We start from the raw sequence: 24,035 nt of genomic DNA on the forward strand, positions 1-24,035 counted from the left end.
AGCTGATCTACTTTGGGGGAGTTACGTTGAAAGCTTCACGGTATGAATTTCGGGATTTTCTATACCAGAAAGATATAGGGAACACGAAAGAATCAACTCCGAGATTTCTTGAACGAATGTATTATAAGGAGTAGAGGGTCGGCTAGTAGCTGTTCTATAAATACAGGTTAGACATGGAGTATTTGCAAAACAGCTTTGTAGAAGGGTCCTGTGGCGGTGATACCTGGATTCAAGTATGGACGGCTAACGAAGGCAGAGTCGAGTACATACAGTACATGTATCAAAAGATGTGACAGCAAAATACGCCGTGTATGTTACAGCATAAGATGTCAAGCACTAGCTTGAAGCTAGAACCCGACACGGGAGTTCCCCAACTCTCACTCATCTCCCTACCTTTGGCAGAGCTTCATTTGGTTTCCAACAGGCTTCTCGTTCGAACAACAGTTGTATTCCAGTAACAACCTTATCAACCATAACGAAATGCTTTCTAAACGTGGGGAAACGTATGCCGAGGCCGGGTTGGCTAACGGTTACCTCGGCCATCTAAAAGCCCCCTTCGATAAAGAAAACAAAGAAGGCGTTGTGTGTTTCAGCAATGCAGAAAATGTAAAGCAATAATGCAAGCTTCCTTATTGCGATACTAGATATGTACGCGCATTACTAACTGAATGTATGCCAGTTCCTGATGCAAGACGTGATACTGGATTATATTCGCACAAGAGCAGCATCAGGACTTGACCGTACAAGTCTTACATACCATGAAGGCCCCTTCGGCTCCAGACGTCTCCGAGAAGCCATGGCTAAGCTGATTACCACCTACTTTTACCCTGCTTCACCGATCACATCTGACAATATCCTTTTCACGAGCAGCGTAACGAGCCTAAACGCAGTCTGTGCCCTCTGTCTGACCGATCCCAACGATGGGATATTGCTCGGTCAGCCCATCTACAGCTCCTTTGACTGAGACCTCTCCGTTCCCTCCGGCTGCCAACTTATCTACACTTCCTTCCAAGGGGACGATCCATCCGGTCCAAGTGCTGTGATTCAGTATGAAGAGGCCTTTTTAAAAGCACGAGATGATGATGGGGTGTCAGTCCGGGCTCTCCTAATTTGCAACCCTCATAACCCGCTTGGTCGATGCTACCCGCGGGAGACTCTAGAGGCGCTCCTGCAGTTCTGTCAAAAGTATCAGATCCACATTATCAGCGATGAGGTGTACGCATTGTCGGTTTACGAAGAGAATACCTCCACAGATGGCTTTATTTCTCTTCTATCAATCGAACCGGCCAACAACGGGGTAAATCCTGCCCTGATTCATGTGCTATACGGGATGTCGAAGGATTTCGCCGCGGCGGGTTTACGACTGGGATGTTTGATCAGCCAGAACCAGAACTTCTTGCAGGCGGCATTATCCATAAGGTAAGGGGTTTTCAGCCTTCCATTACCTTCACATAGCAACTATCTTACCTCGGCGCGGCAATGCGGATAACTCATTTAGTCGTTTCCATTGGCCTTCGAATATATCATGCAGTATTGCTACTATCATTCTCGAGGATCAATTTTTCATAAAGACTTTTGTCAACCAAAGCCACCGATTACTTCGTTCGCATCGGGACTTTGCGACTCAAGTCTTGATGGGGGCGGAAATACCTTTTGCTCCAGGGGGTTAAGTCTTCCCTTCGTATTGACTCGTGAAATGTGGAACTCACACTGTGCAAAACCAACCATTGTTTTTCCTGCAGGATTGAGGGGTTCTTTCTGTGGATTGTCCTTTCTAGGTGCTTGAATCCTACACTCATCGCTGATCAAGGCGGCTGGGCCGCAGAGTTGGATCTGTCCAACCGGTTACTACAGATTGGGGTGAGGATGTCCTCAGGTTATGCCTATCATAATGAGGTTCCAGGTTGGTTCCGCATCATTTTTTCGGTAGAAATGGAAACCCTGGAGGAGGGTTTATCAAGGTATGTTCCGCTTTATGGTGTGCTCGTAAATGAATGACTAGGTATTAAAGTACGTCTTCGCAGGTTTGTCAAGTTCTAGCTCAGCTTGGGTGGATCATCTTAGAACCTTGTTAATGGTGTCTCCCTAGTATTCGGTGTTTTGAATGAAGGATTAGTAGGGAGGAATCCCATTTTTTGGTCGGAACCACAGCCTTTTCTTTCTATGATCGAGATAATGCTATTGACCTCCCTCACGATCGGCCGGTCAAACCACCCGATGTCCCTGGTCTCCATATCTTCCTTCCAAGAGAATGATTCAGCACTCTTGGCCCATAGATACCAGCACTAACTCTGCTTGCAGTGATATTATGCTAAACTAGGGACACTCAACTTCCCACACTTTGTTTTACATTGTCCTTGGGGACGATGGAAGGATGGCCAATAAATAGTATGCCATCTAACTCTCCCCAATGCGGTTCAATATCCTACTTCGTCTAGGGCCATCTCTCTCTTCATATAGGTTTTTGAACGAATATTAACCAACCTCTCTCTGTGGCACGCTTGATAGACTGGGTCCGCACGAACACCAGTAATAGTAACAACGGTGTCGCAGCCTAGATGACTGTCAGTAAGACCAGTAACTTTCCTTTCCAAGTGGCATTACTGTTCCATTGGAGCCCCCGACTACCAGGCCATAACCGAGCAGACACGTTCGCCCTTCGTGGTCTATGCAAGAAAATTGGGTGACAGTCAGGCGTGCTCAGGTGAAAGGGGTGATCAAAGCACCTCTGCTAAGCAAGATAATACAAAAACACAGAAACATACAACAGGAGGGATTCGCTGGTGGTCGCCCACCCAACTACTAACCTCCCGGCGTGTGGCTTAAGTACGGCTGAGCGGACGGGAAGCCCTGTTCTCCACACCCTATGGTCGTATGTATTAGTTGACTAGACATTTAGGGATGATATAACGTGCTGAGGCAGAACCTGAACCCTTAGTAACGAAGGGTGTGCCCGGGCTTCGAGATGGTGCGCGCATATGGAGGGACCAGAGCCTTGCTGGGCCCCACTATTTTGGATGCGCGCTTCCAAAATAGTGGGGCCCAGCGCAGACCAGTACAGCTCGTAGACTTGGGGATCGTTCTAGGGGAAACGTAGGTGTTTCGTAGGTATTTTTTCTTCTCTGTCGTTCTTTCTTCCTCTTCTTTACTGCGTATATTTAATCAATACAATAACCTCTGCTGTGTGGATTCCTTCGAATATATTCTCCAATGTCCTTCTTATACGCCCTAGCATTATGTTCAGCTGTCACACCTCGAACAACCACCACACCTCTTTTCTCCATTTCCTCTTTCATTTCTTTTCCGTCGCTCTCTAATTGTGAGAATCCAATGTAAGGAATAATATCACTCTTTATATTACAGCCCCCCAGTGTCAGGCTATTTATAAGCTGTGCACAGTCGGTTAAGAGGCGGTATGTTAGGGTTACTCTTTAGGTGCGTCACCCGCTTCTGCTACTGCGAAGAATGATCCTAACCGAATAACCCCCCACCCCCCGGGCCCCAACGAGACAACTCTATGGAAATAATATATTTTTATCTGTGTTATAGAACTTAAATTTGTTGTTTTAGTATATATATCGGACTAAGTCAGGTATAATAACCGAAGACTATAAACTGGAGCAGGGTCTTATGGGTATATATATGTTTAGACCACCCCATCTAACTGGATTTTATATCAGGCAGGACACGCCCATCGCCTCTGAGAATCCACAGCAACCCTCTTCAGCCCAGAAGCTAAACAAAAATAATAAAAACATAATAAAAAATTAAATACACAGCTGGAGGGATTCCCAGGTGTCACTCATCCAATAATTAATCTTCTAACGTGTGAAGTTGGGTTAGCAGCCGCTCGGGCGAGCTAGTGGACGAAACCGCTATGCGACATTAGGATGAATAGCATGAGTCTATGATAGACAGAGGGTGAGCGATTCACTGGAAATTTTCCTTCTCCGCTATTCTGCGGTCTTTACTCGGCAGGGTTGATCATCCTAAACGCAGGCGCACTTGGCCGAACAATAGCCACAAAACCCAGGCGAAAATGCTGCTCGCTAGAATATGTCTCCAGCATTGGCTGATTAACGTTGCCCACTGCGATCTGTTTGTAATTAGCTTCAAGGGCTTGAACTATTCGGACTAGGATACAAGGTAGATGCTCGGTAAGTTTATTGTTTAGTCGTGTCTTGGAAGAAGGGCAATGGATACCGCAGAAGAATGCAGCGGAAGAGATTGATAACAACAGTATGGGCTGCAAGAACTTTCTTCCATAAGCATGAAGATCAAAAGCTATGGACTGTACAATGCCAAGATGCTCTTCTATTAGGGTTATTAATACTTAGGAGTATAGTGTATCAGCCGAGCCGGTCGGCAAACCAGCCGACGGGGCCGCCAAAGAGGATCCTTTCATCTTATTTATTAGGATTTTGGTATTTCCTTCAATTACTTGGAGTGACAGCTCAGCTGGGGAATCTCATCCCTGCCGCGGACATGATCACAAACAGCAGGCATGTGTTGAGTTTTAGAAGATGGGGCGTGCGATACCACGGAGATGTAATACAGCACAATCTTTATCTGCCTCATAAACCTCAGTTTATTATTCCAGTGCGTTCAATTGACTAGTAATTCATGTATAGTATCTAAAAATGTAAGCTAGAGCCAGTAAGGCAGCTTGGCGGTAGTTCAGGGTGGGTGTAATAATAGACAGGATGAGCAACTTACTGCAGGCGCATTTATCTTATCTGAGCTGTAAACCCGATCGCCTGGCTGTAAATATTTACATCCGCTACTAACAGTATTAAGATGGATTAGACACTTAAATCAGCAATTAAAACACTAGCGCGCTTGGCTACATGACATAGCCACAAAATCGTCACGAAAATATGGCTGCTTCGAAAAGGCTGTCTTATATCATTCATCCCACACACATGTACAACTCAGATAACCATGAATGTCTACCACGAGCTTGATTCTTACTGTATTGACTATTTGACCAGAAGAATTGACCAAAAGAAATAGGGCACACCGGTAGCGGAGCCCGCATTTTAATTGCAGAGATACAAGTATTCTAAGGTTCCCGAACTAAGCTTCCTTCTATTCCACGCCGTAACTAGACTGTATTTGTTATCGCATGGCTTTACCGAGTCCATCTTGGTGATTCTAGACCTCCGTTTATTCTCCTTTCTCTAATTCCACTGTCTCGAGGCCCGCCCGGGTCGATGCTTGGAAAGGCTAAATCTCTATTTCACAAATGCGATGGTCATCTGGAAAGGAGACATCAAGACTCCCCCGAATCTTCCTCAAAAGTGACCTCAACTCTTTGTCCATCCCAATGGGCGTTGGAATGAAGCTCGAACAAACGCATGCGAGTCATAATTGCACGAATGTACCGGAATTCACAACGACTATCTTCTGCGAGTCAATCTTGGCTCGGAGCCCAGGGTGGTGTCACTTCACAAACCTGGCTGACGAACTGTACACGGTGGATCTCATTATGTAGCCCTGACTCGAGTAGAATTTCTGGATCGACGTGGCTTGGTCGTGGTTGCTCTCTGGCGATCGAGGCTTCGGTACTAGATTCGACACCTACAAGGCCGGTTAGTTATTGTATTAATTATAACTGCGACGGCGAACCTTGGTGTAAAATCCGCCTGCAAGCATTGGCAACATGACTCCCTATCCCGAGAATGGACGAGATTCCAGTGAAAAGAAGTGTGATGAACGATATTGATGTGTCTATTGACCAAGGCATTTTCGCTGCATGTTGAAAAACTGTCCATCGTCATCCATCTGGATCCTTATATATTCCAGGTGTCAAACCAAATTTTGGAATCATAAGTAAAGGATATCGGCGGGGACCAAACTGTGGTGACGGCCCACGGAATAAACAACAGTACTTTTGTAAACGGAATCAGCCAAGGAAACCAGATTTTGGAAAGGCAACTCTATTTTCAGCCAATCGTGGCGTCAGTCAATTGAGGCGGTGCCCCTGGAAAACAGATTTGGGCCTCGTCGAATCAGATCAGCCGTCTCAGCTGACACACCAGCGACAAGGCTATGCCTTAGCACTTAAGTATTGCTAGGGCACCAACTCTCTGAGAAACTCTTTCTTCACTAGGATGAAATTGTCTTTATACTTACTCTACAATGCCAAAGAAAGTCCCCCGAATTCCGGACGAGACATGGGACCAACACAAAGAAGCGATTATCGCCTTTTATTCAGGGAATCCATTAGACCGAACGATGAAATATATGGTTGAGGAATGTGGCTTTCAAGCGAGGTACAAAGTCCACTTTCTCGCTGAAAACCTAGATTCTGATGCTGACGTACGGCTATTTCTAGTAAAAACCAATACATCGGAAAGCTGAATTATGGGGAGTAGGGAAATATCACCCCGGGAGCGATTGGGCGATCATCCAGTCCAGGAAGCGGAAGCGAAGCCAAATGGGCAAAGATAGCGATGTTCATATCCGTGGCCGCAAGTACACAAGGGAAGAAATTGAAAAAGAAATCGCACGGCACGTTCCTTTGGGACGCGAATGGTGCAGCTCGGATGATGTGCTCCCAGATTACATCACTGTATGTACACCCAAGATAGAGCCAATTGGGCCGCTGGGCATTTGTCGGGACTTCCTTCTTCGTGACCTTCCTTGGTACCAATGCACCCAGGAGATACACACACTTGGTAAGTGGTTGGTGACCAGTCTTCCTTTCCTTCTATATCCCTTTCCCCTCAATATCTCACTCATGCGCTGGTCATGCTTTTCGTCCTCCACTACGGCCTTCCTGGCCTTGACCTTGAGGGCATCAACATCAACCGAAACTAACAAGATAGTTTGTCTCAGGACTACTCCGAAGGCATTTTGCCCCATCAAATCCTGGTACCTCTCTGGAGATCTCCATGAGAGAGCTTACTCCTCAATCCGATAGTGATCTACCACAGCTGCATGTAGGTCCTGATTCTCGCTTGGGGACCAAGAACGACCTCAATATATATCTTCCACCTGAAGACCTGGAAATTGGAAATTCTTCTACCACAAATCTAAGGGCACTGCAGGGCAAGTCACCTTTTTCGATCCTCAAGGTCTTCTTACAACGCTTTGCTTTTTTGTCTGCCAACAATCGACTCGATCAATGGCAGTTCAATGAGGTGTTCTCCTGGATCGTGGAGAAAGGTGGCGCGAATATCCTCTTATTTCTGTGTTGGCTTAAGTCACCGTTAATGAAGGTGTTCGCAAGAAAGGTCTTCTGCAGTGCTGTCATGTTTGGAGATATATCGCTTGGTCGCAAAGTGTTACAGTGCGGGGTTCGGCTGAAGACTGATGATCCCACTCAGCGTTCCCGTTTGACTGATTACCTCTCCACAGCGATCCACGGTAGGCACGAGGCTATGGTTGAGCTACTTTGCAAGGCAGGGATTCACCCTGAGGTCAATAATAGGTGGTCGTGGCGAGATGACTGGGACTTGCAGCTTCCTATTTTACATACATTGCTCGCCTTTGGCGCCGATCCAGAAAGGTTCTTCATAGAAGAAGGGACTGGGTTCCCATTGATCAATGCAGCGCTCAATGGTAGCCTCAAGGCTGTGCAACTGCTCCTGGATAGAGGAGCTCGGGTCAATCTTTACCTTGCTCGGTATTATGGAACTGCTTTGCAAGCTGCAGCCTCTTGAGGTCACTTGGAGGTGGCCAGATATCTCATTCAACATGGAGCAGACACCAACGTTCCTTGTGTCATGCAAATCGAGATTTCTCGATACTGCTACTTCGATGATGAGATGATTCCTCTTCTAACGCCCGTTCAAATTGCTGCAAAGGTTAACAATCCGGGCCTTGTCCACATGTTGCTCCAGCACGGAGCATCTGCGATGGCTTGCCCGGTCTCCGCACATCCTGATTTCAAACTTTATTTTTCTCGTCGAGCTGAAGAAGACTGGAACGTGACACAGAGATATAAGCCTCGGTATGACAGCAGGCAAAAGGTGTACACTGCTCTGCAATACGGAGCTCTAAACCAAAATATGGAGATCATCGCACTTTTGATGTGTACAGGAGTTGCTCCAGACTCCCGAGTTGCACCTTATGTAAATGACACACCCTTGCAAATGTCCACAAGGTTAGGCAATGTCGAAATGTTTCGACTGCTTTGGAGTTGGGGTGCTGATTTAGATGCCCCCCCTGCGGCTCGCAATGGCCGCACTGCAGTGCAAGGGGCAGCAGAAAGCGGAAACTTGATGATTCTGTTGATGCTTCGGCGAGCTGGCGCGCAGATAAATGAACCCGCTGGAGCAGAACAAGGCATGACTGCATTGCAGGCCGCCTGTTTGAATGGTAATTCTCTAATAGCTGGGGTTTTGCTCGCCCATGGGGCGGATTTAAACCTAGGTCCATCGTCGGTGGAGGGCTTAACAGCTATCCAGGCAGCAGCCGCGCACGGTGACATACGGCTTGTGAGAGATCTGGTTACACTTGGGGCGGAGGTGAACGCCCCGGCAAGCGAGGGAGGCATGACCGCTCTTCTAGCTGCTATAAAGCACGAATCTCTGCCACTTCTCGAGTTACTAGTGCAGCATGGCGCGGATGTTAACGCAACCGGAGCGTATGGGTTCCTGTCTCCACTTACCGAAGCGGCCAGTCGAAATTGGCTCGGAGGAGTACAATTCCTTTTGGAACATGGTGCGAATGTTAATGACACTCCGTTTGACCTAGCAATGTCAGATGAAAGTGAGGAATATGCTCCAAGGGAACTATTAAGCCCTCTGGGCTGGGGCATCAAAAGCTTGTCCTTGAAGATGGTAGATATATTGTTGCAGCATGATGCCGATGTTCTTGTAGCAGTTATATACAATCAATCTGTCTCTCGAAGCGCACTGATGCATGCAATACACGAAGGATCAAGTCATGAAGTTATTGACTTGCTTCTAACAAAGGTCCCCGGCTTGCAAAATCATCCTGGATGGGAAGACGCGTTTAAGGTTGCTCTAGTGGATTCCTTTGAAGTTGACACGATTTATTGTCAACGAATACTGGCGAAAGTAAACTCACTGCCGCCGTTGCTTCGACACAGAGCAATCCAGAAGGCATGGGATGCACTGTCTTCATATGACGATGATTTGAATGATGCTGACGAAACCTTGGTGGAGACTATTGAGCTTCTCATTGAATCAGGAGTATCTTTAGACTCTCGCGCTGAGGATGGATGCACTCTTCTTCTGCGTGCAGCTTATTATGGTTATGACAAATCCTGCACTTCCCTTATTGCCCATGGTGCCGCTGTTAACATTTACCCAACAAATGATTGGGGAACACCTCTTCAGGAGGCTATCAATTCGAGTCACGTCAACATAGCGAACGTTTTACTAGAGCATGGAGCAGACATAAATGCCCCCCCAGCAGAGAACAGAGGCGTTACTGCGCTCCAGGCGGCTTCCATCAATGGGATGTTTGAACTGGCTGTACGGCTTCTTGACCGTGGAGCAGACGTCTCTGCACCAGCTGCACCGAGAAACGGCAGGACAGCAATTGACGGCGCTGCAGAGCGTGGCCATTTTGATATGGTTCAATTGCTTTTGAACGCCTATGGGAAAGATGCCGATCTGGAGCCGGTACGTCGTCAGGCGGCGAACTATGCGGAAAAGGAAGGTCATCTTGAGATTTCCCAATGGTTACGTGGGTTTTCGGCGGGTTAAATTTGTTGCATGTAAGATAGATCGCCATTCTTTTCCATATTTCGGCTATTCATTCAGCGGGCTTGCTATTTGCGGCCCTTCTCATTTTTGGAATAGACACTGTGCGTATGGAACCTTGGTCAACCAACTTAACCATAGAGTTTTTCGTGGGTAGTATAGTATCCCTTCCTTAATAGGGACTATATATCTAGCACAAGGAACAAATCTTAAAACGAAAAGAAAAAAAAATCCATGGGTTGTGGTAAGTACGATTACTGGCGCGCGATGCTAGTTCAGTGTGCTCTGGGGTGCGTAATCTGTCGATCTGGACGTGAAATCTTGTAGAAGACAGTCTGCTTCTGCCGCTTAACTTAATTTATAAACTCTTCGGAATTTATATATTATTAAATTAATAGATAGTAAAAGCTTGTGGATATTTTATAGACTGTTATAATAATAATTCTTTTAATCTTAAATTATAGGACTGTAATAAATAGAGTTACTGCCAGAACAAAAAAGGAGGATGAACGTAATTTGGATAATGAGGAGGAATTGAATACTGAAGATGGTCTGTAAATACTAGCATTGCTGGTTAAAATCTGAAGAAGCCTTCCTAGGGATCTCTAATACCAATATGTTTCATGTACAGACGTAACTTACAAAGCATCGGAAGATCATTCTATATCCAGCCGTAAAGTAGTCAATTCTAAAAATATTGTTTAATAACAACTTGATGTACTTACTACTATCTTATTCTGAGAATACTGTAATTAAAAATTTATTACCTCAGGTAAATAATTCCTGTAAGGAGTCTGTATAAATTACCAATTACAGTAAAACCCCGTTATAAGCAACTAATTCAGCAAGCCCTTCAAATTGCTTATATCGGGGGATTTGCTTATAGTAAAATTTCTCTATAGACTAGTAGAAACCAGATTTTTAAATAGTATTTATAATTTATATTGGATATTGATTGATCTTTTTACATAGTGGGGGTTATTATTATAAGAAAACATTGTGTGGTAGAGAAAATATATATATTTTAGCTGTTGGTGTGTTATACGGGTAAGATTTTAATTCTAAACACAACTAAAAAGTAGTAGAGCACGTGATTTTTATCCTAACCTTAACTGTACACTTAAGAGGATCTTTATACCTTAACCTGACCATTAGGTTATGGCCAGGTTAAGGTTAAGGTATAACGGTCCGGTATAGCCACTCTAAATATAATTTTTATAGTTTTTTTAAGGATTGAGTAATATGCTGGTGCTTTTAGTAGAAGTAGTTAAGTTTTTTTATAAAAAATATATAACTATCTTAATATGATAAATAAAAGTTATACTAGTATAGAATCCTAATATCTAATGGAGAGAATATGCCGTAGTCTAACAAGAACATATCAATGACATGGGCCCTGGCCGCCCTGTAAGGTTGAAGGATATTCCAATCCGCAATTTGCTTTTCCAGCCAAAAATCAGAAAACTAACCCGAGGTCCTGGATGACCGTGGAATGCCTTTTTAGCCCGGTCTTCCGGTAGACTTATGCTAGAAGTGTAGTACTCTTGAGTATTAAAGACAAAAGAAGGCCACAGGGGTTACCTCCCGGGATAATCTGGGCTCGAACAACGGTCCTTATCTTCCTCCAAGACTGCTACACGACGGCGGCCCCGAACTTGCCGACCGCGGCCAAGTTCTTCCAGAAAGTCGTCAACATAGCTGATGACCCCAAGGCCCTGAAAAGGACGCGGTTCACAAAAGTTGGAATTATAGCAGAAAATTACGGCATCACACTGGATCAACCATTTAGATGTTGCCGCTGCCCGGTATTTAGTATACTTAAGCTCTCTATCTGTGACCCTTCCACCTTGATCGTAGAACAACAACGTGTCTCGGCCTGGTATCAAGTAGCCGGTGTCAACTCCTTTGCCCAGGTGGCCTAGACGAATAAAATCATCTCCAACGCCGAACTGACTGTTGTCGACGTAAAATCGGATTTGCGAAACCACTGGACAGGGTGCAGAGGAATGCTGTTCAATAAGGGCCAAATGGGAGGTGGGTGGTTGATGGAGAAGCATTCGCCTCCAGCTAGCCTCCTCTCGCAAATATGCCTTCTCTTTGTCCGGATCCATGCAAGGAAACTCCTCTTTCACTTGCCAGGATCTATCCGATGGAGAGCGGAAGCGCTTTCGGAAAAACTCGGGCCATATGTCTGTCTCGATCAATGGATTCCGGATACGTTTGTGCTTACAATAGCTCCATCGGGCTCCCTTCTCGGAATGAGTGATAGAGAATGCTGGCTCTTTGACTGGCTTGAGAAAAAGAACAGCTTGGAGACTGGCAGAGCCTTGTATGATATTATGCCAGGAGCGACATACCCGTGTTGCAGATGTCAGCAATGTACGGATATCGGTTTGGAGGAGGATCGCTTCCAGTATCTCATAAGGTAGATCCATTTTGGCGCCTTGCGCGGCTTGATCAAAGAAAGCGAAATGTATACCGGTGAGGGACAAGATCGATATGAGACAGGAGATATATGAGAATAAGACAAGACGAAATGATGTCAACGAGACGGAATGTAGTGCGTATTAGTACGTAGTGAATAGCAACCTTGTCAGGTACCTAGCGGGAGCCTGGAGATCCTAGGTAGACTTCGGCACAGCCCAACCCGAATTAGTAATGAGATTTGTGCCTATTTTATACCTATTTTATACCTATTATATACAGAAATGGGTTTCAATAGGTTTTAAATAGGTTACCCAGACTGCGTATCCATGAATATGAATTTTGAAGCTTCAACGAATAACTGTCTAAGCAACTCGTTCGTAACTTGCCCATTAGGATACCCGGGGCCCAGGATCCATGACTTGTAGTTCTTGGCGCATCCTGTCTGGTAAGGAAGGTGGTAGTGAATATTACTGGTGCACTCTGTATACTACTAGTAGTCACTCGCATATTCTTTTCTCCATACACATTTGTATTGGAGCTTGGATTCCGTCTGCATGATGATGCACCTATGTCGAAAGCAATGGGTTAGGAGACAGAGAGCAATGATGTGACCACCAGCCGTTCATCGCGATTGTTGCCTCAGCTGAGATGGGGCCCCTTCTTTTTGGATGATCGCCTTTCGGCCGTGTAGAAAAGAAGGTCTAACGTCGCATTGATCATACAAGTCGAAAATGGAATACAGTCGCGTAAAAAGATATACGGATATTTTTGAAAGGTAAAGTAAAATCACGAATCGATTGATGCCTACAGTAAGTAAAAAAGATATCAACGGTGGATCTCCCAGCCGCACCGCCACAACTATACCTGAATCGGCATATTGGGTCAGTGATCACTGACCCTGCGACACCCTAAGACGTTGTCTCGGACCAGACCGGCTCGGAGAGAGCAGGGCCACGATACTCAAGGGCTGGAATCGTGAAGCCGTAGCCCACTGTCTGGCCATCATGACGTTGGTGATCCGCCTCGACACAAAAGCAGACATCTAAACTCCCGTCATTGCCCTTCCCATGCTGGTTGGATGCAGCAATGTGCCTTGTTCCGGCATTGGCCTCTCCAAAATGCAGAGGCCGGTTACCATGTTTGGCAAAGAACTGTCGCCAGGAGAGCTTACTAAGACCTTCATCTCACCCCTCGTTATTAGGGGAGTTTTCCGTGATGATACTGAAGTTACGACGGGGCATCGCAACGGTTGTTCCCTCCGGTTTCTTGGCAGAAGTTGTAGAGTTTGATCTGAACAACTTGAAAAGACATTCTTCTGTCTCTGCATTCAAGTGTCGGATTTTGTCACCGTGCGCGATTAGTTTTGCCATTGTCTCCGGAGGGGGTTGATTCACGATAGCAGACGAGATAACGTTATTGATGAATCGAAAGTCTTCTTCGATTGGTAGAATATCTCCTTTATGAGTTGTGAAAAACCTTCCCACGGCCGCTAGATGGACATCACCGCTAAGGATCGTCGCACGTACTGAATGTGCGGCGCACACGCACTGGATCCGTTCGATAAGATAGCGTCGCTCATTTCGATGCGCATTTGACGTGTAATGATCGTTGAGATCGTCTAGTAACTCGATAGCATTGTCAAAAGGGTTCATAGCATTTTTACCTATTGGGAAAACCGCATCTCAGCATGTATTCTGTATGTGATGTGAGACCAATATCTTACCAATACCCAGCTTATCACTTAATCGTTGGAATGAACGACCTGCCGACCCTTCGAAGACGTTCTCAACCCAAGTAAGTGGCTAGGGAAACGTTAGAGTTTTGCCTTAACTCTTGGATAGTCACAAGGTACTTGCCGGATAGGCGAGGGGTATGCCAAACAGCAAAATCAGATGCTTGATCGGCCGGCCGCACCATGCTGCCGCATCTAGCTCTGCGTTTACCCTCGCGAACAGACAATCATACGTCTCACGATAGTTTGTTTGCTCTCGGTTCCTCTGTTATTGTGAATGCAAAGGAAAGAGATCAGCCAAAGTCCCAGAACTACGTGAAAACGGACTTGCTTACCTCCGTCCGAGCATCCACTCCCAAGAACGCAATCCGTGCCCCAAGTCTAGTGAAGATATTATGTGACTGAGCCCTGATATACGGCTAGAAGCAAACATCAGCATAACGACCTTTGTGGGAACAGGCGGGTATTGGCGGCCACATGACATACTCCAGGCCTTGGTCCAAGGACGTATTGTGGTTCCGGTATAGTATCAGCTATATAGGTGTCCTGCATGCTGTCATCGACATTGCCTGGAGAAAGGTGATGTTGGAAAAGCATGTAATATTTATGAGCGAGGGCACCGATTGCTCGGAAAACCTAGTTACCAGATGTGAGCAGGTGTATTCCCACCGATCGATATGACACTCACGGAACATTCCATCGTCTCATTGGCATAGGAGCCAAACCCGTCAATAATCTTGAAGTGTTCAATGTTAGACATCAAGGAGGTGGGCTAATATTCAGGCAAACGTACGTCATGGTCATCCCATATATTTATAGAGGGTATTTGACAGAGGGCTGAAGCAAAGGGCTCTCTGCCATACCTTGCGATAGAAAGAAACTTGGTCAGTTGAATCATAGTGCTTGACAGTCAACAACAGCACATACCAGCTACTCGGTATCGCGAGACACCTGTGGCTCTAACAATCGACGCCTGTACCACGCAGAATACACCTTCCCGCAAAGTGGGCTATTGCCATATAGACTAGCCATGTATGCAATCATAGCACCAGTAATGTCATGTGACTTCTCGCGAGCGATCCTCTCCCATGTTAGGTCGAGACCTTCACAGTACTGAGGTTCCCCCAGATTTCGTACGCCCTGTAGAACGACATACAACCCTTCCTCTTCACAGCTATAGACGCAGACACTAGTCTCGCACGACCAACATTCGATTAGGGGCCAGTAACGTGCATCACGTACGAAGGGGAGGAGGTCAATGTGCGGACAGAGGTATATCCGCTCAGCAACGTCATGCGGCCCGGAGAACCAAGGAATCACCCCACGAGGTCTTGGTTGGTAGCTGCTCATACGCACACGATATCTGGTCAGAGCTTCCAGCCGATTTCTGTCATTGAAGGCGACCACTATGTCAAGGTCAACGGACACTTCCGGGATAGTTGATATTGAACATTGGTGTAGAAGAGACGGCCGGTCGTCTATGATCAACGGCTGAAAAGCTTTGCGGATACGCTGGGAGAGTGTATCTGTAAGTCCTGTATATAGCCACCGTTCTAACCGGATTTGGTCGAAATAAGTCAACGAGAGGCAAGGACACAGATCTATAACAAGCGCCTCAAATATGCATTTCTGGCATTGTAGTGGTAGTGATTCGATACCTTGCCGGAACAATGCGCGGGGCTGTATTTTTAAGCATGCTGCACAGTAAAGCCACCAGTCATCTTCGAGCTGAAGCAGAAGCTGAGTTCTTGGAGAACTTAGCGGAGCTTCATTGCTCGACAGTGTGTCAGGTAGCCTGAATGTTTTACAGGCCAACAGGCTTGGCCAGGCTAGTTTCTCATCTTGAAGGGTCGAGCTAAAGAGTCTATACAGAGGCTTGCAGCTGAGTGCGAGACAGACCTGAGACGGGAGCGGCAGCAGTGGGAAGATTTCGAAGAGGATGTCGAGGGGAAGGTTCAGAAGTGGGGGTATAAAGATGTCCTGTAGCTCCTGTTGCGGTGGTGAAGGGATATAGATGTCCTGTAACTCCTGTTGCGGTGGTGGAGGGATAAGAATGTCCTGTAACTCCTGTTGCGGTGGCGGAGGGATAGGCTTCGACTTGCGTCTGAATAATCGAAGGAAAGACCGTATTTTACCAGCGAGGAAAGGGGTCATGATAGTCAAAGACATTTCTAGGTTTTAATGTAGATGAAACAGAAGACTGCAGGATAATGGGTGGAGAGAACTCTGACAGGCTCGAAGTGGTCGATTTACGGACGAAAGAGTGGCATCATACTTCGAATGACTGCCGTCACTGGGGAGTCATCCACACAAATGCGTGACATCGATCTTAAGGAATTGGAAGTACCCCTGAAAGACACACAAAGCCTTTACTGAATAGTGTGGGGGGATGAATTAGTCTCTATGCATGAAAGTGGTTGCCCTTTCGTTAATGACATATCATTCATTGACAGCATTCAGGAGAGCCCACGCAGTTGATAACCTTTATCACAGGGAATTACGTAAGGCAGCACAGGGAATAATGTCAAACAATGTCGTTCGTGTGAGAGCTCTAATGAGGTGATGATAGAGCTGGTTGATTGATGATACCAACTGGGGCTACATTACGTACAAAAGGCCTAGAGGTATTGTGTGTCATAGTGACTGTTGAGCGGGCAACCAGGGGACTGAAAGTTCGTTGCCTTGAGTACAGCAAACTAGTACGGACATGAATTGTATGACACAGAAGTACCAGCAACACCCGCCCATATGTCACGACCAATATCCTCTTCGCTATTTATCTGCACCATGTTTGTCCGCCTGATCTGCTAACGAGGTACTATCGAGCGCGATCAAGATCATCGTGGCAGGGAGGAAAACTGTGAACTCGTCTTAGCTTCACCCGAAGGCTACTAGTCATCAGCACTGCGTAGAAGTGCGAGTTCGTTGCTGATGGGCCCTCCCCATCGTCAGTGTGGCCGCACCAACGTGGATCCTCGGGTTCCGTGGGTACCGCTTGGTGTCAGCCCTGCCCCATACTACCGAGGTGGACTTGTTCTAACGGCAATCTCCAGGATGCCTAAGCAATCCCGTTGATATCAGAGAACAAGCCACGGAGCGACCTTTCAAGAGCGCTGCACGCCTCCTCAACTTCAGGGAGTGCGTCCTCCCGCGCCTGCAGATCCTTCTCCCACAAGCATAAGCGGGATTCCAGCTCGGTCAGGCGGCGTGACCGCTTATTCAAGTCGGCTTCCTGCTGCTTCAAGTCGGCTTGCCGCCCGACCAAGCTTTCGTCCCGCTTTTCGGCTTGTGAGTTCAGGTCGCGGGCTACGGTCAGCAGGTCCAGAGTTTTTTGGAGGTCTTGGCGCAGGTCCATCCTCAAGGTGGTGCTCAAATCGGCCTCTGGTTCAGAATTGACTTTGGCCTTGTCCTTTGGCCAGAGGACAGGGGCCAGGTGCTTGAGCCAATCCTTAGCAGGACTGACGCCTCCAAGAAGATTGGAGGTAACAAGCGATACCCACCATCTAACGTAAGCCCAATCTACCATTGTTATTGGGTAAGAGTGTGAGTGGGGGAGGGGGAGGGTGTGTGCGAGTGTGTGTGTGTGTTATTAAAGAAAATGGTTAACTTAGCTCTGGTTAACAAATCTTCATGCAATGGGCTATAATACCGAAAGCACGGGGAGAAAAGAGAGAAAGGTGGCTCGGGGGCTGAAGTTGGGGCATAATAGCACAGATTCAATCTTCTATGAACAGGAAGGAACGGTCATGACAATAGATCCTTGATACAGCAGGTACCTTGGACTGAAGATCGTAGACAAGGCAGGAGCGTGTGGGCACTGGCCGCTACAAGCTAGGTGTATCGTCGAATAAAGATATCAATCCTGTATTTTAAGTCGGCTGTAACCATGTGCATTGTAGTAAACCTTTAAATGACCATGCCCTGTGATTCCATCGTCCATTTCGTGGACATTTCGAATAAGGGAGGAACTCATGTAGTTATCAGGGGAGAGTTCTCCACGCGCACAAGATTCCATACATTGGACATATACATTGTAAGCGAACTACCAAGAAGGAACATTGAGCATAGTTCGGTTTCAGCATAAACTATCCAGTGGATAAATACGTATACTGTTGTCAAGGAACTATTACAGCGAATATTCTGACTACATGGGCTTCCGGTACTTCGATATGCAGCATTGATTTGAGGGTTAGAACAACCAATAGAAGATAGGGTCGACAAGGTATTTTGCCCTTGCACATGCACCAAAAGTATATCTGGAACCGGGCATATATCGATTTCGAGCTAACACCTACATCGGTGAGTTCTCCAGATATCTAGCTTAGGCATACATGCTCATTGACGGTTGAAAGCGGAACAGACAGGAAACGGCTATTCAACCAACTAGCATTATTGACGAAAGTCTAGTTGCTATGGTTATTAAGGATGTACCAGTATGCGCCTGCGACAGAAGCATTATCTATGATGTCGATTTGAATAGTGTGGATCGAATTGAGCCTTCTAGAAAACTCCTTGTCGAGCGCATTAGCGGTGACCTGCCCCTTAGGCTTGCTCCCAGCGGCCAGGAGGATACTGTATCTATAGCTGCTCCGATATAACCCTCTTCTGATATCGCAGCCCAGGCCTGTATTCGTACTGATAACGATAAACAAACAACGCCTCGGGCTACCATGGTACTCAAGCCACTCTAGGACGGTAGCCTGGTATATTATTCGGGATATGATAAGAGGATTGTTACCTCTTCATAAAGTGGACTTCACAAAGTGTACGAGGAGATGGACATTAATTTATCTCAGCCAGATTGGGGGTTAAGACAATAGGCAACTAGTAAGAATCCGGTCCTTATTAAGGCGAACGCCTATTATGGCGGCTTGATAATCATAGCCGATCAGTTGTGCACAATTGGTCTCGCACGGATTTCTGCTAGGTGCAACACCATGGGGTCTTGAGATAGTTATGAATAAATGAATACACGGAGTGGGTCTTCTTCCGAACAAAAATCGACAAAGCGTAAGGCTTAGCAATATACTCCACCTGGTAGATGGAAGACATCTTGACGTCCTACATACCCTTGTATGGAAGGTCGCATGAGACACAGTACAGCAGTTTGGAGAGAGAGATATCCAAGATGAAGCAATATTAATTGCATTCGGCTTGCTCACTTGCACGCTTTAAGACCGTGCTGTACGCAGCTATGGTGGGATTCGTTTTCATCCGTAGAGGCAACACAGGACCAGTGGTTATATTAATAACCATACAAACTATCTGTTTAAAAGATGGTTAGAAACTGTAATATATCTCTTTATTAAATGAAAATACGATAGGACGAACCACCGTGGTATGAGATCTTATAACTATTAAATAACATTTGCACCCCTGCTATTTTTCTGAAACCCTCGATTTTGTTCCTACTCCCGTTGGAAGGTGATCAGGAAGACTCTCTTTCCTGGCCACTGTAGGAAGCTTCCTAGGTCTTTTACATGCCCAATAGTTGTGTCCATGAAAATAGACGGTCAGTGAGCTAGTATCCAGAAGTTCTTGCTCAAGTTCACTAGTGCAGCAAAATGGGCTAGTATCATGAGTGCTGCAGAATGCCGCATAACTATTATCCCATGGTGTACGTATTGTCGCTTACAATGGCCCAAGGAGCTATCGCCTCCGTGTGTTTATTCTCTTCTGCTGTGAACTTTAAAGATACTGGAACATTGGGGATTGTTGGTATACCAATGTACGAGCATACTATTCCGTGAGAGTAGACATCAGCGAAGCTCCTCGGAGATGACCGAGCAAAGTATACCGCAAAGTAAATAGTGGTGAGAGAAGCCGAGACAGATGTAACCGTGCTTGAGCTCCCGGTCCTGCTCCGATACGCCAAATGCTAGAGGATGGTTGTGCCAATGGTCCAACAGGTCAACATGAATAATCCTGGTGGCACTAACGGGTATATCTAGCAAGTCAGGGGAGGATATTATGCAGGGGATCTCGGGCAGCCTGCAGATCAGGCATGAGGATGGACTTCGTTGCACTGACGGGTGCTCAGATACTCGTGGTCTAGAACGCAGTACGGGGTCGCATCCACCAGATATGCTGCTAATTAAATTGCACGCATCCATCCCAGTATCTATCCTGCGTTTTCCGCTGTCTATTAATTCTGACTAGGCTGCTCAATAGGGAGCGGTTGATTTTGTATAGGTTAGTAGGCTGCACACAGAAGAGGGCACGGAGAAGGTTCAGCGGTTGCTTGCAAAGTCATAGGATAGGCGCGACCACTGTGTTGCTGATAATCAATTAACACCATTATACCAAACGAGATTCTCCCCTGACTCACAAAGTCGACCGGTGGTCAATATAGGATGCAAAGTCCACAAGCCCAGGATCTACCTTTCAAAGGCTTTGGATATCCACCCCAAAGCCTTCTGTTCTTTCAACCTTCTGTAAAGCGTACCGACATCTTTAGCCACATACAAGACGAGCCAACCAACAAAGGAAAATGCTTTGGTAAATTCGCCCGGTCTTATAAGGGAAGCAAATGCCAGTTTATCACCTACAGGTGAGATAATTGCATGTCTAATTCCACATGAAAAATATCTGACGTAAATGCTTCAAGACTCTTCTCAACATCTAGCAGCTTACCAAGAAAGCCATATGAATTGTCTTCCATTGACGACCATTTCTAACCATGCGTCATCAACTAGTGTAACAAGAGTTTTTTAAGACACGTAAAAGTTTGCCTTGTGGATCTGCGATGTCTCAAACGTACCCACAGCTCTTCAACCAGTGGGAACAACCCAAGCTATAACACGCTCATATACGCGATGAGCTCGGCCGGATCACGCTTGAAATTGTACCACGTAGTGGACCTGCATTCTTTAATGAGGTATTATAAAAAACCTGAGTATATTTTACACATTCCTACTTCTCTCTTTATTTGTTTCCTCTTTGTGAGATACCTGGGAGAATCGGTAAATTGTCGTTTCTTCCCAGCTAAGCGACCATGCCGAACTGAAGACTGCCTCATATAATTCTGACTTTTCATAAGCCCCGAGTATAAAGGTACTCGTGAAAAGACGCATACTGAGCCGTATTCCAGCGATTCGTTATCAGTTAGAGGCTTGCTCTTGGGGACCACCTTAGTCCTTATGCTTTGGATGGACTTCCTCGTCGATGTAGCTTAAGCTTGTCGAAGCTTAAATATGCAGTTGTTACCGCTTCTCTTGGCAACAGCCTATGTTTCCAGAGGTCTTCTCGACTTCATTACCTTCTTCACAAAACGTATCAGGGGATATCTGTACTAAAGTCGACGGCGACATCGGTTGGCTTGCGCACGGCTCTCTACCTGGTGATAAATATTAAATGAGCTTTCCTAGACATAAAAGAGAGGACAAGAAAACGATGTGCTCTGCTGAGTCGAATCGGTGGGGGAGGAGGGCAGCAGTCGTAACATCTGGTAAAGCTGTTCATGTTATTAATGAAATTAGTAGAGAACTTATAAACTCGTTGCACCGAAGGATATAATCACCATCTTTGGCCTCTTCTTCTTAGTCTTAACAACGCAATCGTTGTCGCCCAGTTTGTGTCCTAATTGTAAAACCCGTTGGTACTATATGTAGCAGGCTGACAATAGCCATAAGGATGAAAATTACAAGCTGTCCAAATACCGCTGCAGCAACTTGGGTAGGGGAAGCATATAATAGTTTCCTCCCTCTTCTTCTTAGTCTTGACAACGCCATCATTGCCCCCCAGTTTTTGTCCTTATTGTAAATCCAGTTGCTACTATACGTAGCATTTTAAACATAGCCAAAGGCTTTTAAAGGATGGGCATTTTAAATACCGCTGTAAAGCCATGGCTAAGGAAGGATTAATCGTTCGCCCCTCTTAAAGTTAGCAACACTATTATTGCCCCCCATACTTGGCTCAATTTGGTGCTGTCGTTGAGCATGCATAGCCTGAAACTATGCATGGTATAAATACCGCTGCAAAATATTAAGAACTGAAGACTATAGGCACATTTTGCGCCTCTTCTCTTCCTTTTGTTAACGCTAAAGTTGCCGCCGTTTTTTGCTTATTTAGTCCTTGCTACCATATGTAGCATACCTGGCATAGTCATGCAAAGCATAAACGTACGTAGGGTCTGAAGACCACTCCAGGAACACTGCCGGATGCAAATCTTTTCGTCCATATGTGTAAGGCATAGTCATGCAAAGCATAAATCTATGCAAGGTCTGAAGACCGGTTCGATAACGCCGCCGAATAACAAAAGCTGTCGCCTTTATCTATGCACTAGGCATAGCCATGCAAAGCATAGGACAAACACCGTATAAAGTCAACAATTCGCCCCGAGAACGCTGTCGAGTCGGAAAGGCTGTCTCCTAAATACTCGGGGTATAGGCATGCTAAGCATGAACCTATGCAGGGTCTAAAGACCGCTGCAAAAACGCTGCCGAATGGCACATTTTCTTGTCCGAATGTAGACGACATAGCCATATAAAGCATAAATATGTGCAGGGTCTAAAGACCTCTGCAAAAACGCTGCCGGATGAGACAGTTTTTCGTCCGAATGTAGACGACATAGCTATAAAAAGCATAAATGTATGCAGGGTCTAAAGACCCGTCTTGACTCTCTGATTATTGGCTCCTCTCTGGTTTTTGCCTCCTCTCTGACTTTTGCCTCTCTGATTCTTGCCTCCTCTCTGATTCTTTCCGAATATAGAGGACATAGCCATAAAAGGCATAAAACTATGCAAGGTCTAAAGACCGCTGCAAAAGCGCCGCCGGATGGCACATTTTCTCGTCCATTGTAGGGCACATAGACATAGAAAGCATAAATCTATGCAGGGTCTAAAGACCGCTGCAAAAATGCCACCAAATGGCCAAGGTTTTCGTCCAGATTTGCGGGCATATTTATAAGCAGCATGAAGCTGTGTAGGGTATAGAACCCGCTGTAAAAACGCCGCCGAATAGTAAACGCTGTTGGTAGTAAGGCCCTGATATAGCCTTAGAAAGTATAAAGCTGTGCAGGGTCTAAAGACCGCTGCGATAACGCCGCCGAGTGCTAATTGTCGTTGCTGGTATGGCCCTAATATAGCCATAATCGTCATGAAGCCCTGCAGCGTACATTTAGCCTTCTAGGACATATATTTCTCAAGCAACTCCACTAATGTACCTACGGTTTTGTTATGTGGTGGAACTCCGCGCCTGTAACACATCGAGCTGCACTCATTCGAGTTCGTAACAGTAGCGTTATACAAGGCAAGCTCTAAAAGGCCGGAGCGGGAGTACGGGAGGAGGCTGGTGGTGGTGGATGCTACAGAGGGACATGGGCTCTCCCCTGTAGACTCGGCATAGTCATGCACAGCATGAAGCCATTCAGGATACATATATCCCCGCAGGAACTCGACCGAAGGATACAGGCCCCCCTCTGCATATGCAGGCATAGCCATGCAAAACATGAAGCTTACAGGATATATATATCCTTGACAGAATGTCACTGAGGGGCAAAGGCTATCGCCTGTACGCGTCACGCCTTTGAAAAACGAAAATGTCTCTTCAGAAAAGGAGATACTGGATGTCAAATACTATGAGATTGTGAGATAGGTGGGATGGAGAGATGGAGAGATGGCTACTGGAGAACTGGGCTTAAGGAAGGGAGAAGGGAGTTTTATTGACTATTGTGTATTGAATTTCTACGGGTTTTGCGTTGAATTTCTGCAAACCTTCGCGTTGAATTTCTACAGACTTTTGCATTGAAGTTCCACCGGTCTGTATTGAAGTCGAGAGACCTGCTTATATCGTAATGTGCTGCCTTGCTAGGGACGAACGGTGAAGAGTATCTGTCCACGTCATGTATCCACTTCAATGCAATTTCGTATGGAAAGCGAATTCGCGAGTGACTGTACACTCCTGACCCAAGGGTACCTAATGGTCACAGCTGGTAAGAAATATTCACCACAGCTCGCGACCTTCCCTACCATTCATAGATGTAACGAAAGAATGCACCGAGGCATGATGCCCCAACAACTGCCATTCATGGAGCCTTAGCCCCGATTGAGGGCCATTGATGGGGGGTGGCGGTCTATAGAACGACACAGGAAATTAATAATAACACGGGGCATAGATACAGAGGGAACCTCCAAATCATGACCAAAAAGCCAAAATAGTCTCTGTCCATAGCGGCTGCGAATTTGGGTAGTTATTAT

General features: G+C 46.1%; 6 protein-coding genes across 6 annotated transcripts; 3 read left to right on the forward strand and 3 right to left on the reverse strand.

The window, feature by feature from the left end:
• Positions 1–685: 685 nt before the first annotated feature.
• On the forward strand, positions 686–1,489 carry AO090103000262 (pyridoxal phosphate-dependent aminotransferase; the record flags this gene model as incomplete). The annotated part of the gene is made up of 3 exons (XM_023233365.1): positions 686–935; positions 966–1,419; positions 1,456–1,489. The coding sequence occupies 3 exons, from the start codon at positions 686–688 to the stop codon at positions 1,487–1,489; spliced, it is 738 nt and encodes a 245-aa protein (XP_023093882.1).
• A 5,407-nt stretch (positions 1,490–6,896) lies between these two features.
• Positions 6,897–7,667, forward strand: AO090103000260 (ankyrin repeat domain-containing protein; the record flags this gene model as incomplete). Its single annotated transcript, XM_023233366.1, has 1 exon — positions 6,897–7,667. One exon carries the CDS (start codon positions 6,897–6,899, stop codon positions 7,665–7,667), a length of 771 nt encoding a protein of 256 aa, XP_023093881.1.
• Positions 7,668–7,730: 63 nt separating this feature from the next.
• Positions 7,731–9,683, forward strand: AO090103000259 (uncharacterized protein; the record flags this gene model as incomplete). Its single annotated transcript, XM_001826789.3, has 1 exon — positions 7,731–9,683. One exon carries the CDS (start codon positions 7,731–7,733, stop codon positions 9,681–9,683), a length of 1,953 nt encoding a protein of 650 aa, XP_001826841.3.
• A 3,332-nt stretch (positions 9,684–13,015) lies between these two features.
• On the reverse strand, positions 13,016–14,858 carry AO090103000256 (uncharacterized protein; the record flags this gene model as incomplete). The annotated part of the gene is given in 10 exon segments (XM_023233367.1): positions 13,016–13,277; positions 13,296–13,788; positions 13,831–13,878; positions 13,960–14,104; positions 14,175–14,258; positions 14,326–14,475; positions 14,528–14,611; positions 14,633–14,702; positions 14,767–14,790; positions 14,833–14,858. The coding sequence occupies 10 exon segments, from the start codon at positions 14,856–14,858 to the stop codon at positions 13,016–13,018; spliced, it is 1,386 nt and encodes a 461-aa protein (XP_023093880.1).
• Positions 14,859–15,454: 596 nt separating this feature from the next.
• On the reverse strand, positions 15,455–16,008 carry AO090103000255 (F-box protein; the record flags this gene model as incomplete). Its single annotated transcript, XM_023233368.1, has 2 exons — positions 15,455–15,468; positions 15,498–16,008. 2 exons carry the CDS (start codon positions 16,006–16,008, stop codon positions 15,455–15,457), a joined length of 525 nt encoding a protein of 174 aa, XP_023093879.1.
• A 5,678-nt stretch (positions 16,009–21,686) lies between these two features.
• On the reverse strand, positions 21,687–23,279 carry AO090103000254 (uncharacterized protein; the record flags this gene model as incomplete). The annotated part of the gene is made up of 2 exons (XM_023233369.1): positions 21,687–21,791; positions 23,007–23,279. 2 exons carry the CDS (start codon positions 23,277–23,279, stop codon positions 21,687–21,689), a joined length of 378 nt encoding a protein of 125 aa, XP_023093878.1.
• Between the last annotated feature and the right edge of the window lie 756 nt (positions 23,280–24,035).

This window comes from Aspergillus oryzae, chromosome 8, assembly GCF_000184455.2.
Source record: "Aspergillus oryzae RIB40 DNA, chromosome 8".
Lineage (NCBI taxonomy): Eukaryota > Fungi > Ascomycota > Eurotiomycetes > Eurotiales > Aspergillaceae > Aspergillus > Aspergillus oryzae.